The following is a 19,898-nucleotide window of genomic DNA, read 5'->3' on the forward strand; positions in this document are numbered from 1 at the left end:
TAATGGTGGAGCAGTCACAAGAGACCGAATGGCCTCCTACGGCCACTGCCAATAGATTGCCCAGGACAAGAACTCATAACGTGAACCATCTGACTGGTGTGGCTGTATTCATAGATTGAGTTCCCTCCATTTCCTACGTGTACCAAGTAGCCTATCTTCCCTGAGTCATTCTCAAGTGGAACAAGTCTTTGGAGAAAGGTAAACTGCAAACTTATCCTTGATTTCCAACTGTAAATGTATAAGTTGGATACCAGACAGAGCACAAGGAAGAAGTGGAACCCGAAGCTGGGTCCCAAGAGCTTGGATGCAAGTACACTTGTTTAACACCTGTTACATCTCTAATCAGTGCCAGTTCAAAAGGTCAATTACTCCCTCCGTAAATGTAGCCTGTACAGCATATTTTGTAATGGGAGGAAACCATTTGGGTTTGCTAGTCTCTAAATATATGCATTACATATTTTATTTCTTACCAATTGTCTACAAAATGTTGGAACACAGTCACATAATGTATATAGATATTTGCATATGTTAATAATTTTCATAAAAGAGATGTCACAAACCTAACTGGGAAAATATTCAGATCCCAAAAGGCAGCAGTGTGACACTGAAGTATGGCCTGGAAGCAAGAAAATTCATTCTTGCATTTTCTCACTAGTTGGAATTCCCAGACATAGCCAGTCTAGTTACAAAACAGCTGAAAATAAAATTGATAAGGTACAGTTGAAAATAAAATTGGTAAGGTAAACACTTGTATTCAACTCCCTTTATAGTTAGTTTTAAAAAGGCCCTAAACACCGCAAATGCTGGAAAATCTGAAATGAAGATCGATGCTGGAAATCCCAGGCCAGGCAGCATCTGTGGAAGAGAACCTGAACTTTGATGAACTTTCATCGAAATTAGCATTTTGAACATTAATGCTGATTTTCTCTCCATAGATACTGCCTGTCTGCGAAGTATTTGCAGCATCTTCTGCTGCTTTGTGTTACAGAATGGCACCGACAAGGAGGCCTGGCAACAGTCCTGATGCAGGGTCTTGACCCAAAAAGTTGACCATCCCTCTGCCTCCACGTCTGCCGCCTGACCCGCTGAGTTCCTTCAGTGGTTTGTTTTTTTTTGCTGGCAACAGGTCCAATTGCTTCTGTGGATTTGGGGGAAAGAGGAAAGGGGAGGAAATTTAAAATGAGGGAATAACCTAGGGAAATTCAAGAAGAGCAACTTTCCCGGTTGCTATCAGGAAACCCTAATGGAAAGTGCACATGCAGAAACAGATGCTGATAGAGACTGCCAATGATCTATTCCCACAGCATTAAAGGAACTACATTTACAAAGCACCTCTCAATCACTGTAAATGAAAATCACAAATCTACAGATGCAGGAAATCTGAAATAAAAGTAAAAAGTGCTGGAAACACTCAGCAGGAAAGGCAGCATCTGTAGAAACAGCTAACATTTCAGGTTGAAGAACACAGAAGGCGCTCTCTCCTGCTCGATGCTTCCAGCATTTTCTGTTTTAATACTTTACCATCGCAAGTTGCCTGGAAGTTTTACAACAGATGAAGTACTTTGGGGCAAAAAAAAAGTCGTCGCTATTGTAATGCAGGAAACAGAGCAGTCAAATTTCTGCATAATAAATGACCAGATGTAGTATTTTTTGGTTAAAAAGTATTTGGTGAAATATAAATACTAATGAGAAGTATGGGGAGAATTCTGACTTCCATCCACACAGTGGCATGGATCTCGTGAACATCCGAAGGCGCAGTGCATGGTGGTGCAGCACCTCCTCAGTCCTGTATTGGGAGTGTCAATTCAAATTACCTGGTCAAGACTATAAAGTTGGACATGAAAGCAGAGTCTTGTGACTTTACTGCATGTACTCTGCATTCGAAGTACAAATCATTACCTTCTGAACAGAAGAGAAATGAACTTTAAATAAAAAGAAATAAAAATTCCACAAAAAAGTCTCAGAACAATTAAATCCAAACAACCAACAAGATATCCAGGCATTTTCCAGCCTCACATCTAGCGCCCACATAGGCTCCCGCAAACATTGCGGCAATGACACATTAAGGATCTGACAGCAGAAATTCATCTTCACAATCTTGATTAGTAGCTTTGAGTGTCAGCATTGTGCCACAATGTTTCTGAAGAAGTCAAGTACGTTTCCTCATTTGGCCCATAATGGATGCACTTATTTCGGGCTCTTTGTCCCACGTCATTCTGTGCTTTCTGCAGAACCACTCTCTGTAGTCAGACTCTCAGACATTGTAGTCGGGGGCCTTTCCTTGTGGTTGTCTCATCCTTGTCTGCAGAGTTGAAAATGCAGCCACTGCCACGTGAAACAGAATCTGCCAGGTATTACGATGTTCATGCAGATACAGATTACAAAGACAAACTAAACCAAACATCAGGAATGATTTCAAATCCCTCTGTCCACTGTAGCATGCCAACAGGTAACACTGAAAGAAAACAAAGGTTAAAATATATTTTAGAATTTCAGAGCATGTAAGCAATGGTGAAGCACATCTTTGCAGTGTAAAGTCTTTCAACAGTAATAAATAGTGCTCCTTTACTTCAACAGGAAGAGGTGATCAACCCAAAATGAACTCTAAAATGAGCCGAAATGACACCAAAGGTTAAGCACTTGAATTACAATCAAGCTGGAAATGTTTATGCTGGAAAAAAGATATCAAGTACTTTCATTCAATCTTTTTAAGATTCATGTGAAATTGCACATTATTAAGCTGATTGACATAACCACGAATTAACTCCTGGCAGTGACTCAAGCCAGAGAAGGGAAGATAACAGCAGACAGTTCAAAGACTTTGTTAACAAAAGAATTTGTTTACAATTCAGTGAGTGAGCTGCTTATTGCTTTTTAGGTGGGTTTTTCCATATGGTCCAAGGACACAAGATGCATTGTTTATTAAGAGTCAGTTATACAGCACAGAAACAGGCCCTTTGGCCCAACTCATCCATGCCGACTAAGATGTCTATGCCTGTGTTTGGTCCATATCTCTGTCTAAACGTTTTCCATCCAATGTACCTGTCAAAATGTATTTTAAAATTGTAATTGTACCCACCTCTATAGCTTCCTGTGGCAACTTGTTCCATATACCCACCACACTGTTTCCCCTCAGGTCTTTTTAAATCTTCCCACTCACCTTAAATTTATGTCCTTTAGTTTTAGTCTCCCCTACCAGGGGAAAAAGCCCCTTTTGATTTTATAACCCTAAGGTCACCTCTCCAACCTCCAATGCTCCTGGAAAAAGTCCCAGCCTATCTGGTCTCTCATTATAACTCCAGCCCTCCACTACAAAGCCCTTCATCTACAGAGTGCTGCACCCAGCCACAAGTCTAAGACATTTCTGATGCACTCAGAGGACTACAAATATGTCCGGAATGTCTGTCGTACAAGAGTGTGAATGCTCATGCACTAGGAACATTATAAACTGAGATTGGTAGACACCGAGAAAATTGAGGGGTATGGAGTTTGGCATTTGGCAGGAGAGGTGAGTTGAAGTATGGATTTTGTAAAATGTGAAGCAGCCTCCAATGATCACATGACCTACTCCATCTAGAATATAGAACAGTACACCACAGGAACAGGCCCTTCAGCCCACCATGTCTGTGCTGACCATGATGCCAATCTAAAGTAATCCTATCTGCCTGCACATGGTCCCTATCCCTTTATTCCCTGCTGTTTCATGTCTGTTGAAATGCCTCTTAAACATTGCTATGGTATCTGCTTCCACCATTTCCCCTAGCAGTTTGTTCCAGGCACCTATCACTCTGTGCATTAAAAAAAACTTGCCTCGTAAATCTTTAAATTTTTCCCCTCTCATCTTAAAGCTATGCCCTCTAGTATCTGACATTTTGACACAGAGGAAAAGATTAAGGATGCATGCTTAGCCCACTGCTCTGTTCTCTCTACATTCATGACTGTGTGGCTAGGCACAGCTCAAATGCTATCTATAAATTTGCCAATGAAACCACTGTTGTTGGCAGAATCTCAGATGGTGATGAGGAAGCGTACAGGAGTGAGATCGGCTGGTTGAGAGGTGTCGCAACAACAACCTCGTACTCAATGTCTGTCCATACCTCTCGCTGCCTTGGTGAAGCAGCCAGCATAATCAAAGACCCCACCCACCCGGGTCATTCTCTCTCCTTCCCTCTCCCATCAGGCAGAAGATACAGGAGCCTGAGGGCACATATCACCAGGCTCAAGGACAGCTTCTATTCCACTGTGATAAGACTATTGAACAGTTCCCTTATATGATGAGATGGACTCTTCACCTCACAATCTACCTTGTTGTGACTTTGCACCTTATTGTCTACCTGCAATGCACTTCCCTGTAGCTGTGACACTTTACTCTGTATTCTGTTATTGTTTTTACCCTGTACTACCTCAATGCACTCTGGGCTAACCCAATGTATCTGCACTGTGTAATGAATTGATCTGTACGAATGGTATGCAAGACAAGTTTTTCACTGTACCTCGGTACAAGTGACAATAATAAACCAATACCAACACCAAGACCAAGGAATTGATTGTGGACGTCAGGAAGGGGAAGGCAGGAGAACACACATCAGTCCTCATTGAGGGGTTATGGTGGAAAGGGTGAGCAGCTTTAAGTTCCTGGGCGTCAATATCTCAGAGAATCTTTCCGGGGCCCAACATGAAAAAGGCACACCAGCGCTCTACTGTATTAGGAATTTGAGAAGATTTGGTATATCACCAAAGACTCTTGCAAATTTCTACAGATGTACAGCGCCTGGTATGAAGGCTCCAATGTGTGGGATCGAAAGAGGTTGCACAGAGTTGTAGATTTAGTCTGTTCCATCACAGGCACAACACTCCCCACCATCGAGGACATCTTCAAGATGCGAAGCCTCAAGAAGGCGGCATCCATCATTAAGGACCCTCGCCATCCAGGACATGTCCTTTTCTCATTACTACCATTGGGGAGGAGGTACAGGAGCCTGAAGACCCACACTCAACATTTTAGGAACAGCTTCTTCCCCTCTGCCATCAGATTTCTAAATGGTCCATCAACCCACGAATTCTACCTCATTATTTATTTATTCTTTTTTGTAACTTATAGTAATTTTATGTTTTGCATTATATTGCTGCCACAAAACACAAATTTTGTGACGTATGTCAGTGATAATAAACCTGATTTTGATCTATACGTCTCATAGTTTTATATAGGTCGTCCCTCAGTTTCTTATTCTCCAGTGAAAACAATCCATTCTGTCCAACCTCTACAGCTAATACTCTCTAATCCAGACAAAATCCTGGTGAACTTCTTCTGCACCCTTTCCAAAGCCTCTACATTCGTCCCATAGTGTGGCAACCAGAACTGCACACCATTCTCCTTCTTTACCATCCTATCCACTTGTGTGAGCACTTTTAGGGAGCTGTGGACTTGCACTCCAAGATCCCACTGTATACCAATGCTCCTAAGGATCCTGCCACTTACTGTATACTTCCAGCTTGCACTGAACCTCCCAAAATGCAACACCTCACACTTTCCAGATTAAGCTGTGCCTGGAAGCTGTGGAAGTGGGTGAGGTTCTCAATGAATACTTCTCTTCAGTATTCACCAAGGAGAGGGGTCTTGATGACGCTGAGGACAGTGTTGGTAAGGGGAATGTTCTAGGGCATGTAGATATCAAGAGAGAGGATGTGTTGGAGCTGTTAGAAAATATTAGGACAGGTAAGTCCCCGGAGCCTGACGGAATATTCCCCAGGCTGCTGCGTGAGGCAAGGGAGGAGATTGCTGAACCGTTGGCTAGGATCTTTGAGTCCTCGTTGTCCACAGGAATGATACCAGAGGATTGGAAGGTGGCAAATGTTGTCCCCTTATTCAAAAAAGGTAGTAGGGATAGTCCAGGGAAGGGATAGGATCTATGAGCATTGGAGAAACATGGACTAATTAGGGACAGCCAGCATGGCTTTGTGAAGGGAAGATCTTGCCTCACAAGCCTGATAGGGTTCTTTGAGGAAGTGACCAGGAAGATTGATGAGGGTAGTGCAGTAGATGTGGTCTACATGGATTTTAGTAAGGCGTTTGACAAGGTTCCACATGGTAGGCTTCTTCAGAAGGTCAGAGGCCAAGGGATCCAAGGGGGGACTTGGTCGCGTGGATTCAGAATTGGCTTGCCTGTAGAAAGCAGAGGGTTGTGGTGGAGGGAGTGCATTCGGATTGGAGGGCTGTGACTAGTGGTGTCCCACAGGGATTGGTTCTAGGACCTCTACTTTTTGTGATATTTATTAATGACTTAGAATGAGGGAGTGGAAGGGTGGGTTAGCAAGTTTGCAGATGACACAAAGATAGGTGGTGTTGTGCATAGTGTGGAGGACTGTCGAAGCTTACAGAGGGATATTGATAGGATGCAGAGCTGGGCTGACAAGTGGCAGATGGAGTTCAATCCAGAGAAGTGTGAGGTGGTACACTTTGGAAGGACTAACTCTAAGGCGGAGTACAAGGTTAATGGCAGAATTTTGGGCAGTGTGGAGGAGCAGAGGGATCTGGGGGTTCATATTCACAGATCACTGAAAGTTGCCTCACAGGTGGATAGGGTAGTTAAGAATGCTTATGGGATGTTAGCTTTCATAAGTCATGGGATTGAGTTTAAGAGCTGCAAAGTGATGATGCAGCTTTACAAAACTCTGGTTAGACCACACTTAAGAGTACTGTGTCCAATTCTGGTCGCCTCATTATAGGAAGGATGTGGAGGCGTTGGAGAGGGTGCAGAGGAGATTTACCAGGATGCTGCCTGGATTAGAGAGTATGGATTATGAGGAGAGACTAGAGGAGCTAGGGCTTTACTCATTGGAGAGGAGGAGGATGAGGGGAGACATGATAGAGGTATACAAAATATTAAGAGGAATAGATAGACAGCCAATGCCTCTTTCCCAGGGCACCAATGCTCAATACAAGAGGGCATGGCTTTAAGGTAATGGGTGGGAAGTTCAAGGGAGATGTCAGAGGGAGGTTTTTCACCCAGAGAGTGGTTGGTGCATGGACTGCGCTGCCTGAGGTGGTGGTGGAGGCTGATACATTGGTCAAGTTCAAGAGATTGTTAGATAAGCATATGGAGGAATTTAAAATAGAGGGATATGTGGGAGGAAGGGGTTAGATAGTCTTAGGTGTGGTTAGATGGCCGACACAACATGGTGGGCTGAAGGGCCTGTATTGTGCTGTATTTTTCTATGGTAAACTCTATCTACTATTTCTCCACCCAAATTTTACTTATATGTACTTCTATTCAAAATAGAGATCTAAATTTCAATATTTGGAACCACTTCACTATTATTTACAGTAATACTGAGTGCAGAAAGTAGCAATGTAAAATGACGCAACAGAAGAATCAAATACACATCTTGCATGAATGTTTTTGGTGATGGCTTAGTCTAGATGCAACCTATGGTCTCTCCCGCCCCTCAGAGTTTAAACCTATGGTCTCTCCCGCCCCTCAAAGTTTAACAGCAGTCATAGAATACAAGCAGCCAAATTTCAATACTGGTAATGATTTACCCCAGGCATTAGGGTTACATATAAGCAGGCACAAGAGGATACACTGCAAGGCTGGGGACTGTTCTGAGAATAGACTGGATAGGCTAGGTGATTTTCTATAGGAGGGGCAAAGGAAGATTTAATCCTACAAATCACAACCTCAATAATCGTGCTGCTGATAAACAGATGATGCTTTGCACTCATTTTGAGACCGAGCTCCAAGTCATCATCAACTTGTACACCTATGCATATGAGGTAATGGGCCAAACACACTTCATCAGCAAAACTAAAGACTTCTAGCAAGTTGCAACTGCTATACAACACCGTCCTCTAACAATAAAGATCCGTGGTGAGATCCTGGACCGATATCTTAGTCAAATACCTCTCAGTGAAGGTAAACACAAGATAATGGAGCAGGAGTGCACCATTCAGCTCCTCAAGCCTGCTTGGCTAATCAATAAGATAATGGCTGATCTCCTACCACCAATGTTCATGCCCTATCCCCTTATCCCTTGGTTCTCCTCCTATCCAAGATTTCTCGTTCAGAATCTCTAAATATATGCAGTGACTGAACTGCTGCAGCTCTCTTGGGTAAGAACTCCAAATATTCACCATCCTTTAAGTGAACAGATTTCTTCTCATTTCAGTTCTAAATGACCTAACTTTAAACACCACAACACCTTGCTTCAAACTCCTTAGCTAGGGGAATCATCCTAGCCACATCCACCATGCCAAGTCCTTTGAGAATTCCTCAGGATGTGGCAGCATTAGAAAGAGCACATAAGAGGTTCACCAGGATGTGGCCCGGAATAGAGGGCTTTACTATTAAGGAGAGATTGGACAGGCTGGGTTTATTATCACTGGAACAAAGGAGGCTGAGGATTGATCTTATAGAAGTTTATAAAATTATGAGGGGCATAGATAGGGTAATTAATCAGGGTCTTTTTCTTAGGGTGTGGGAGTCTAAAACCAAAGGGCACAGGTTTAAGGTGAGAGGGGAGAAATTTAAAAGGGATCTGAGGGGAAAGTTACTCCCTTTTAAATTTCTCCCCTCTCACCTTAAACCTGTGGTAGGGGTATAGAACAAGCTGCCAGAAGAAGAGGCAGCTTGTTCCATATACAAGTATTCAGAAGGTATGTGGAACAAGTACTTGGAAAGGAAAGTAGAAAGATACAAGCCTACTGCAGGCATGTGGGATTAGTGTAAATGGACACCATGGTCAGCACAGATGAGTTGGGTCAAAGGGCCCATTTTTCTGCTGTACATCTCTAGGAGTCTAATTTCACTATCGATGAGATTCATTACCTTCTGCGCGCCAGTAAAGCCTTTGGCTAACTGAAGGGTGTTTTTGAAGCAGCCCAGTTTCAACTCTGACCTCCAGTGCTGTCTATGTGGAGTTTGCATGTTCTCCCTGTGACAGCATGGGTTTTCCCTGGGTACTCCTCAAAGACATGCTGGTCATTAGGTTAATTTGCTACTGGGTTATAGGTAACTGGGGGCAGTTAATTGGCATGTGTGTTACTGGGAAATAGTGGGGCAATGGGATTTATCTGAGAGCCATCATAAACCTCATGGGCCAAATGTCCTCCTATGTTGTAAGGAAATATTAATCCAGCTATAAATGCACGGTCCATCTGGCAGCAGTGATTTCTTACTCCCATAAGCTTCTGTCTTGGACTACCCATGTCATGTACCTCAAGGCATTGCAGAGATAACTCCAATGTTGTCTCCACAAAGTCCTTCAAATCCACTGGAAGGAAGAGAAAGCAACATCAGCATCCTGTCATAGACCGCAGGATTGAGGCCCCAATTACACATGGTTGGCTCCGCTGAGCATATTACATCGTTCACAAGCCTGACACCTGCCTCCAGGGGCTGACATTCTATTTAAAGCTTTGTCATGGCAAGAAATTATTAGGCACGCAGAGGAAAAGTTTCAATAATGTCCTCAAAATCTTCTTGAAAAATTGCAACATCTAAACAAACTCAGAAGAATCCCTGACCCATGACCACTTAAAGGAGAGGAGTGTTTGGGATGGCATTGAGAACTTTAAGCACATAGTCCAGCATAAGAGGTGGAAAGAACATTCCAAACAACCACTCGCCCCAGTTGAGGCAGAAGCTGCATGTCCAACATTGATCTCATTAGCCTTCTTCAAAGTGGAAACAGATCACCCTTCATCCCAAGAGACCACCCAAGATAATTTACTGCGAGGCCCCACACACTGAGTGGATAGAAAGGACCCACTTCTCACAGCAGAGGTCAATAACAAGGTGCTGTAGGTTTAAAATTAGTGGTGGAATGATTTGAGGAGCATTAAGGAAAATATATTTCACCATTTTGGGTAGGGGGGTGGGAAGGGTAGAGGCTCAGCCATTGGCCATGGCCTGGTATCTCTCTCCCTGAAAGGGTGGAGGAAGCAGAATCTCTCAATGCATTGAAAGATTACTTGGTTGGGCACTTCAAATTTTGTCACCCATCAAGTCAAGGGATAGTCATTGGACAGTATAGACACAATGGACTTGAATGGCCTCTACTGTGAAGTCAGTTTGCTTATGTGAATTGTCAATGAAAGAAAAAAAATTGTGTGTAAACTGGCTGCTATGCTTACCCAGCACAAATAAATGCATTGCAAAGGAAATTCATGGGTTTGTAAGGACTTTGGGAGACAGTGAGAAAGTGAAGGGCATTATATGAATGTTAGTTCTATTTTTCCTTCTATTAGCGGCAAAGAATGGAGTACAATTTAGCTGGCAACATCAAGATTCATGAAGTGCACCAGAGAATCGTTTGTTACTGGTGTGCCAAGAAACTCCAGCAATCCGTAAAAGTATAATGGAGATTACAATCAGGAATGCAATAACATTATAAACTGTACTTGCAAGGAAGACAGTTCTTTGACCCTTTTAATTTCATCCTTCCAGATAGGCTTTTTCATTATAGCTTCTAACTATTCAGGAGTGCCCTTTATCACCCAGTTCTTCCTGTTAAGCTGCTCAATCACTGCTTGAGGAAAGAAAACCAAGCCAACTTATCATCCCACTAAACCTGTGTGGCTTTATCGCCCTACCCAGATATATTTTTAAAAATTTTATTTAAATTTTATTTACAGCGTGGTAACAGGCCCTTCCGGCCCAATGAGTCCACGCCGCCCATTTTAAACCCCAAATTAACCTACCCGTACATCTTTAGAATGTGGGAGGAAACCGGAGCACCCGGCGGAAACCCACGCAGACACAGGAGAACGTACAAACTCCTTACAGACAGCAACGGGAATCGAACCCTGATCGCTGGCACTGTAATAGCGTCGTGCTAACCACTACGCTACGCTAGGTATTTTTCTTCCCCTGACAAAAATCCCAATTTACCAAGTTTTATATTATAATCCTTTCCTCAGACTTTGGGAATCATCCATATATTCTTGTATATTCCAGTAAACTGTATATTCTTATTAAATGCCTAATGTGACACTCAACTGACGAGTATGAACCTATTTAAAACTGATATGCAACTTACCTAGCAAACTCTTTCTGACAACTAAATGGATAAATCCCAATATATCACATATTCTACTCATTGTGCTTCGCTGTCGTTGGTTCGTAGACAGTGTAAAAGCCAAAACAATATTTTGGTAATCTTATATTCTAACAGATGAAAGTGGACTTTCTTCTTTACGTACTTCATAAACTAAGTATACTCTGAACCGAAGAGCAGACTTCCATTTTCCTAGCGTTTTATTATATCCCTAACATCTTCCCGTGACTTTCACAAATTAGTTTTTTTTTAAAAAGAAGTGCAGTCATTGTAGGCAAAAACATCATCCAGCTTGTGCATTTTGTTATGAACAATGCTAATTGGAAACCTTCAGTGGGTTTGGTGGCGTCTTTGAGGGATAACTGGAAGAATTTCCTTCCTTTTTTGAACAATGCTGTGGGACCATTCAAGTCCAACTTAACTGAAAGATGAGACCCTAGTTTTGCATTTCGTTCAAAATACAGCCCCCCAGATAAAAGGCTGCTTGCTAGAGGCACTAGTTAAAAAGCAGCCAAGTTTTAATTCTAGTTAAACAAATCTTCTTTGCATAAACTTGTGATCCAAAACTCTGGTGTCTGCTTTCCAACTCACCGTCTTATTCATCCATTACATCTGTGCTCACTGACCTATAGTGGCACCTGGTTTGGCAAGTTGTTGTAACATTTCATTCCTGTGTTTAAACCTGCCAAGGTCTCTTCTTCTTGGGTGTATACCTTTTGGAACATCAGCACTTCTCCAGTGTATTATGTATTCCTGATTTTAATCTCTCCACCATTAGCAATAATGCATTCAGCTGCCTATGCCCAAGGGGTCCGAATTTCTTAACTATACCTCCACACTGCCAATGCTTTTCAAAATCTACTTATGGGCACGTGTCTAACTATCTCATCATGTAGATTGGTGTCATTGATGTGTGTTTAATACTATGCTATATGCTATAATACTATGTAGCATCTTACACCATCCTATTATGTCAAAGTTGCAATATAAATGCAAACTTCTGTGAATGTTGGATTATCAATGATAATCTGTGATATACAAATCTGTTATGTAGTTAGCAATCCAAGACGAGTAATAAATAGATCTACAAGATACTGTAGTGACTGTAGCTTGGCTCTCCGGTGGAACCATGAAAAAGAGACAGATGCAACTAGAAACCATGGCTCTGAGCTGGCAGTCTCTGCATACACTTGGGATCCTTAAGCCTTATCTCTGCCAAATAGCACCCAAATGTTGAAGCTATTAAAATAGGATGCATTTCCATGGCAAGTATGTGCATGGAAAGCCCCCCGTCTTTCAACGAGAAAATGTAATTCAATAAAACAATCCGCTTTAAGGGATTTCTCAAGAGTTTTGTTTATGGAGTCAAAACACAACAACAAGTTTCCACATGAATCAGATGTCTAGACAGCCGAAAATACCTACAAAAGCTACTTAACAACCAAGAACCCACCTGATACAAACATGCAGCAGTACCAATGAAAAACACAGCGACAGTATTCAATTCCTCCTCATCGTCCTGTTTGATTAAAAAAAATGTGTTATTATAAGTACAGGAAAGAATTGAAAATCAAGATAAAGATGCAGATACTGGAAATCTGAAATAAAAACAGAAAACACTGGAAACACTCAGCAGGCCAGGCAGCGTCTGTGGGAAGAGAAATAGTAACATTAAATGTTTCTCTTTCCACAGATGCTGCCTAACCCATGTAATTGTTTTTTGTTCTTAGAACTGCAACATTCACATCAGAGATTCTTCCAACCAGGCAGCTGTTAGTATTGATACTCAGTAGTACTTAATCTATAGTTACCAGTTTTTGCTGACAATTCTATACAAGACATACCAAAACAAGGGAAAAAAAGAGACCAAGGTAAAAGGTACCAATATTAATCACTTTTATTTCAATAAAAAATATTAGTTAAAGAACATGAGTGATGGGAAACTGTTGGATTAGTACAGGTCCCCTTTCACCAGATGCTCACACTCTCAGTTAGCTCCAAGGTCTTTGGCCTTCAAATTGTCTTATGAGGACAGGTTGAGTTTTTCTCTTTGGAGAGGAAGATGAGAGGTGACTTGATAGAGGTGTATAAGATGATAAGAGGCATAGATCGAGTGGACAGTCAGAGACCTTTTCCCAGGGTGACAATGGCTAACACGAGGGGACATAATTTTAAAGTGATTGGAGGAAGGTATAAGGGGAATGTCAGGGGTAAGTTTTTTTTTACAGAGAGTGGTGGGTGCGTGGAACGCACTGCCTGCAGAGGTTGTGGAGGCAGATACATTCAGGACATTTAACAGACTCTTAGATAGACACGTGAATGATAGAAAAATAGGGGGCAATGTGGGAGGGAAGGGTTAGATAGATAAAGTGTCGGCACATCATTGTGGGCCGAAGGGCCTGTACTGTGCTGTAGTGTTCTATGTTCTATGTTTTTAAACCTAAAAGCAAAATTCAGCCTCTCTTCCAAACAAATTCCAGTATGAAGAATACAAAGAAATTTGAACAAGTTAAGGGTGCACCTCTGAAGTCAGAAAAATGCAGATATTTTTCTTCAGATAACGTGTTTGGTGCCAACACAGTGCACTGAAGTGGGAGTGCTCCACAGAATAAAACTCATGGGCAAAAAACTAAACCATAAGCAAAAAACGAGCCGCTAGAGGAACTCAGTGGATCAGGCAGCATCTGTAGAGGGAAATGGACAGTCGCCATTTTGGGTTGAGACCATTCATCTGGACTGTGTCAAGTTGAAGGGTCTTGACCAAAACGTTGACTGTCCATTTCTCTCTACAGATATTGCCTGACCCATTGAGTTCCTCCAGCAGCTTGTTTTTTGCTCCAGATTCCAGCATCTGGCAGTCTTGTATCTCCAAAGTAAACCACGAGTTCAATATAGGCAATGCTTAAGAAGAACCATTAGGCAGCTTTCCTACTCTCAACGTATATTGCATTACACAAAGCCACACTGAGGTTCTCAGCATATCTTCCCTCTATATCGTGAGATTATTAGAACAGCGCCTGAGTAATAGGATGGAAGGAGGGCATGAGGATCCTATACAGGGTTTAGAGTCCTTGGGCTGGAGAGGCATTACTTCTGATTGACGTGTAATGATACTGGTACTACGTGTGTGGCAGGTTCAACTCTGATGTCCTCTACAATATACCAATGCTTTATGTTCAGAAGGAAAATGGTCCTTTGTTAGTGTGAATTAAGTGGACAGCTAGTCTCAGTGTGGACCTGCCTGTTGGCATGTCACTCAGAAACAGAGGAGAAAATAGTCATACAGCACGGAAGCTGGCCCTACCCGTCCATACTGATGATGGTGCCCACCAAGCTAGTCCCATTTGCCCATGTTTGGCCTCTAAACCCCTCCTATCCATGTAGTCATCCAAGTGACTTTTAAATGCCTCAACCACTTCTTCTGGCAGCTCATTCCATATACGCACCACCCTCTGCGTGAAGATGTTGCCCCTCGAGTCCCTTTAAAATCTTTCACCTCTCACCTTAAACCTTTACCCTTTAGTTTTTGGTTCCCTTTCCCTGGGGGAAAATCTATGTACATTCACCCTCTCTCATCATTTTATACCTACCTAATGAGTAAAACAAACCATCCAAAGCAACAAATAATATACATATGGGATATCATTCTAGCAGAGGGCCAAGTGATACCACAGCCTCATTCATCACCTATATCAAAGAGTTCTTTAACTACCCAGAGTGAGTGAAAACATTACAGATTACTTTGCATTAGCCTTAAGCATTTATCTGGTTTACAGCTAATTCCTTTTAAATTCCAAAACAGCAGACCAGATTACTTGCATCCTTTGAAGACTACAACAGCACACTATTAAAATGCAAGATCATAAAAATGTATTTTGTATCACAGTGCAATGTACTGTGAAAATGCAGAATGTTTCATAGATTTGAGGAACACTTAATGAATCAAAGTTCTCTGGCTTTTTGTAGTTTTCCAACATCCGAATAAAGAGAGTCATTTTCATGAACTGTGTAGCAACGCACCAGATACCAACATGCTGAAACTCAAAAGACCTGTGCCAGTAATTTTACACATGACAAAGTCTGGATTGACTGCAAAAGCCCTTGGGGAATGGCACTGAGCCAAGCACTTCTCTCCAGTGAGGAACGGAGAAAGTAGTGCTGGCAAATGATTGTAGTGGATTTGCCTCGTGGCCTGTTACAATGGCGCGTCAAGGACAATATGCTTGGCTGCTACCCCAGCCAGGGGATTAGAGAGCAGCACAGGTGGCAGAGAAACTAACAACTGCTGTCAGAAAACTCTCATCCAACTCTGTCCTCAGTTGCTCCTGCTCTAACTTGCCATAGATGAATTATTTTTCTGGATTGTACATGTAATATTTTCACTCCATGGGGTAAGAAAGGCCATGAAGCTCATATCTTCAACATGGCACATAGAATTGACCCAGTTATGAAATTTACTCCATCCAACTTAACTCATGGTAGAAAAGTATAGTCTAAAAGTTACCACAATAAATCATTCAAACTTTCGGATGATCAGTGCAGTGCCAGTAATACAAGATTAACTGTGACACGTATATCTTTAAGACCAGTTTTCAACTAACAATCTGAAAGTAACTAAAAAGTTTTACAGATTGATAAACTGAATTTAAGAAATAAATTCATGAATTGAAAAGCATCTTTTACAGCTCATGATATCCTAATCCCTTTGTAGCTAATGAAGAACTTTTGAAGTGTAGTCACTGCAGTAATGAAGGAAAAAGGAAAGCCAATTATTTACAGCAAAATTCAATTGAGATAATGCAATAACCAGAACATCCATTGTATTGCTGAAGCACCACTGGCTGAGAGAGAAACATTGTGCACAATTCCAACTTTCTTTGGTCCATGTCATGTGATCTTTTACAACCACCCAAAGACGCAACGGTTTAGTGTCACATCAAAATGACGTCACCTCTGGTGGGTCTTCCTCACTGAAATGCCAGACTGGATTATAAATTGGAGTTATATGGGACTAGCAGAATAAAGTTTCGGCACAGACTAGGGCAGAATGGTCTGTTTTCTGCTCTGCAGTGTTCTATATTTTTTTATTGAAGTGGGATTTGAACTGATAACCTTCTGACTTAGAGAGAAAAGTGTTACCACTGAGTTAAATACTGAATCTACAGAAAGCATCCAAGGACCAAGAACTTTGCACTTTCAATACACCACATCCTATTGTGTCCATTTTAAAACAGCCAGAATAAACCAAAAAAACCTTTGGAAAGGATAACAAACCACTTTTTTGAATTGTGTTTACTGTTCCTGTGATTTAAGGTAAAATTCACTTCAATTACTGCAGAAAATTCAAGACATTTTTAAGAGAGGTCACACTGCAAACCACATTTTGAATATGCAAGAAATATCAGTTACAGAAGAATATAAAGCTAAAGTCTTGCCCAGAATGCACTGTGTAATGAATTGGCCTGTACGATTGGTATGCAAGACAAGTTTTTCACTGTACCTCGGTAGAAGTGACAATAATAAACCAATACCAATGCTTCTCCTATTCTCCCATTTCTCCCCAGAACCAAGATACTTCCTCAGTTTGTGGGCTAACTGGATAGTTCACTTACCTCTGAATTAGGTTTGTAAACTCATTCTACTCTAGATTAGTGCCCAAAAATCTAAGGGAGGGGCCATCTTTCTGATGAGACATTAAACCAAAGCCCCATCTATCTTCACAGGTAAATTCAAAAGATCTCATGATACTATCACAAGTAAAAAGGGGGAGACACCTCTGTTCTCCTGGCCAATATTTCTCTGTCAATCTCTAAAACAGATTAACTGATCAATATCACATTCCTGGCTGTGGAAATTTGCTTTGTGCATTTTCAGGAGGTGGATGCTGTTTGCAAGGGTAGCATTTACTGCCCATGGTGGTCTTCCTGAATCACTGCTCTCCTAGTAGTTGAAGGTGTTCTCTTGGTGCTGCTGGAGAGGGAATTTTGAAGTATATGTCCGAATAAGGATGGTGTTCCACCTGGATCTGCAGGTACTGGTGCTCCTGAGGGCCTGATGCCTTTGTCCTTCTTGATAATAGAAACTGCAGGTTTGGGAGGTGTTGTTATTGCTGTTGCAGCCCAGATGAATCACTGCAGCAAATTCTGTAGTGCACACATGTTCCTGATGGCTTACAAAGGGTCATTGACCTAAAACATCAACTCATTTCTTGTTCCACAGATGCTGCCTGACTTGCTGAATGTTTTCAGGAACTGGCCTCTTGAAGCTACTCCAACATTTAATAGGATTACAGATGATCTGTGGTGCAACACATTCCTGCCTTTACTCCGTGCCCATTAACATCTTTGAATAACAAAAATCTACAAATTTATATGCAAAATTAATAATCATCTTGTTCCATGATACAATGCACTCTAATTAACTTCTAATGTGCAACAGTGCATGTATGGGATGCTGTGTGTTTCATCTGCACACTATAAATGGGCGGTGAAAACATTACTTCCTGCTCGGTGTGAATAATGTACCCGCAATTTAATAGAAACTGAAGTTAATATAATTCAGGTGATGGAAATATCAAACTCAATCTGATCAACATGAAAATCTTCACAAATACTTAATTCATAATTCCACACAGAAAAGTAAATAGCCATTTAGAAGATTGCAATCCTTTTGCCCAGACCATATTTGCTCTGAATGATATCCCAATCCTTTTTATCTCTTCAAGGAAGGAAAGTTTCTTCCCAACTCTAGTTGATAAATAAAGGTAACAAAAACAAAATTCTCAAACAACTAACCAATCCCACATATCACATTACTTGTCTTAGATCAGTAGACTTCCATCACATTGGTAGTGTAGCAGTTAGTGTAATGCTTTACAGAGCCAGCGACTCGGGTTCAATTCCGGCCGCTGTCTGTAAGGAACTTGTACGTTCTCCTCGTGTCTGTGTGGGTTTCCTCCGGTTTCCTCCCACATTCCAAAGATGTACAGGTTAGGAAGCTGTGGGCATGCTATGTTGGTGCCAGAAGCGTGGCGACACTTGCGGGCTGCCCCCAGAACACACTACGCAAAAGATGCATTTCACTGTGTGTTTCAAATGTACGTGTGACTAATAAATATATCTCATCTTATCTCATCTGAATGGTGCCAATAACTAAAAATTTACAGTTTCTGATCCTTGTAATACTACCACAAATCAGGTATTTTAATTTAAAAATATTAATGATCTTGCTGTTAACTGGATTTACTGATAGAATTTATCAGATATGTTATTAATCCAGGATGGAGAGGATTCCTTTTTTTACACTTCCAGCCTTCAGCCCTATTTTAGTTTTATTAACCTTACCTCCTCTTTACTGTAGTTGTAGGTGTTTTTTTAATCTGTCCTTTATAGAATTTAAAATATCCTTATCATAGCACTTGAAATGTGCTCAGTTGTGGAAGTCTCTCTTTATAAACTTATAGAGTCCTAAATCATCTGTGTCACTGCTCTGTGAGGCCTTTCCAACACCAATATACTTTTGCCTGCAGAGAGCCCAAAATAACACAGTAACCCGACCGGAGCCTCAGCAATTATGTTTACAGGGTTAGAATAACTTCCTCTAACTCACTCAAATGTCCTCAAGGTGCATCTGTCATGAATTATACTTCACCCCTTATTTTCCTGTTGAGCCAATGCTCTCTGATTAGTTTCTGTGAACTTAAAATAACATTCCCACCCTAATGAATCAGTTTGATTCCATGCACACTCTCCTTACTTAAACAGCTTATGTCATCTGTTGATTGCAAATTGATTGTCATTTACCTTATTGACCTTACCAAGACAAACTTTTACTCAGAGTGCTTCCTCCGTCTTCACTCTTGTTGCATGAACTCAATGACTTCAAAGCTTTTCCTTCACCCATGTGTTACTGTTGTTGAACAGGTCCATCTGTGTAAAACTGTATATCCATACAGTTCAACGCTGGCTTTCCTCTGTGCTCAATATAATGCCAATGCCAATATTTTCAAATAAATAGAGGGACCCCAACCCCAATAATTATCCATAATTTTCTGCCCAATAATGCATAAACATTTAACCCATGCTTTACTTGGGATTCACAATTTGATAAAGAAATTAATTTGTGTTTACGGCTTAGCAACACTTTCTACCACTAACCAATATCAAATTCTTATCCACGTTTTAAATGCAGCTTAGATCTAACAACTATTTCCAAATGCTAATAACAATTTGGTAGAAGATGCTCTGGATAATGGAGCATATCTAGCAAGCCAGCAATAGTCCTGATCCAGATACAGAAGAGATAAGCAACTTTATTTGCCAAATGACATTCAGTACCATAATGGCAAATGGACTACACTGGGCTGACTATTGTAAAGCAATCTGGTGGGAACACAATGTTCATTTGAGTCCTGGAAATTTGTTTTCCTTCAGTCTCAAGAAATTGAGGGGCTCAGTAAGATGACATATTGGGGCAGGGTTGGATTAATTGTGGACAACAGTGATCGATGTGTCAAAAGCTGACAGGCGTTTAGGGACCATGATTTTTTTTATGTAAGTACTCCTGTGTTCAGCAACTTCTTTACATTGGTTACACTGTACTTTGAATTCTGCCCTCTCTTATTTCTCAATCAGCTACAACTAATACTCTCACTTGTGCTCACCTCTTCAAAGCTAGGTTAAAAGCCTATTTGATTTCTAATGGAAAATCATTCTAAATACATTTTATTTGCAATTTAGCATTGCTTGCCCTGTTCAACAACTCACAATCCCCTTCAGGCTCTTTGCGAAAGGTTGCATTTAAAACATTTAAAAAGTCAATACTTTTGTTTATAGTGAACTTAC

At 41.2% G+C, this 19,898-nt stretch overlaps 1 protein-coding gene across 4 annotated transcripts in view; it reads right to left on the minus strand.

Moving 5' to 3' along the window:
• Window positions 1–442: 442 nt before the first annotated feature.
• sec22a (SEC22 homolog A, vesicle trafficking protein) overlaps window positions 443–19,898 on the minus strand; it is a 50,422-nt gene continuing 30,966 nt past the window's right edge. For 3 of the 4 annotated variants that reach the window (XM_052026433.1, XM_052026438.1, XM_052026448.1), the window contains 2 exons: window positions 12,509–12,574; window positions 443–2,455 (listed from right to left, as the gene is read on the minus strand). In XM_052026433.1, coding sequence (XP_051882393.1) covers window positions 2,255–2,455; window positions 12,509–12,574 — 267 coding nt within the window. In that variant the 3' untranslated portion in view covers window positions 443–2,254. The remainder of the gene's footprint in view (window positions 2,456–12,508; window positions 12,575–19,898) is intronic. The other variant, XM_052026458.1, reaches the window with a different exon arrangement.

This window comes from Pristis pectinata, chromosome 1 (assembly GCF_009764475.1).
Source record: "Pristis pectinata isolate sPriPec2 chromosome 1, sPriPec2.1.pri, whole genome shotgun sequence".
Taxonomy (NCBI): domain Eukaryota; kingdom Metazoa; phylum Chordata; class Chondrichthyes; order Rhinopristiformes; family Pristidae; genus Pristis; species Pristis pectinata.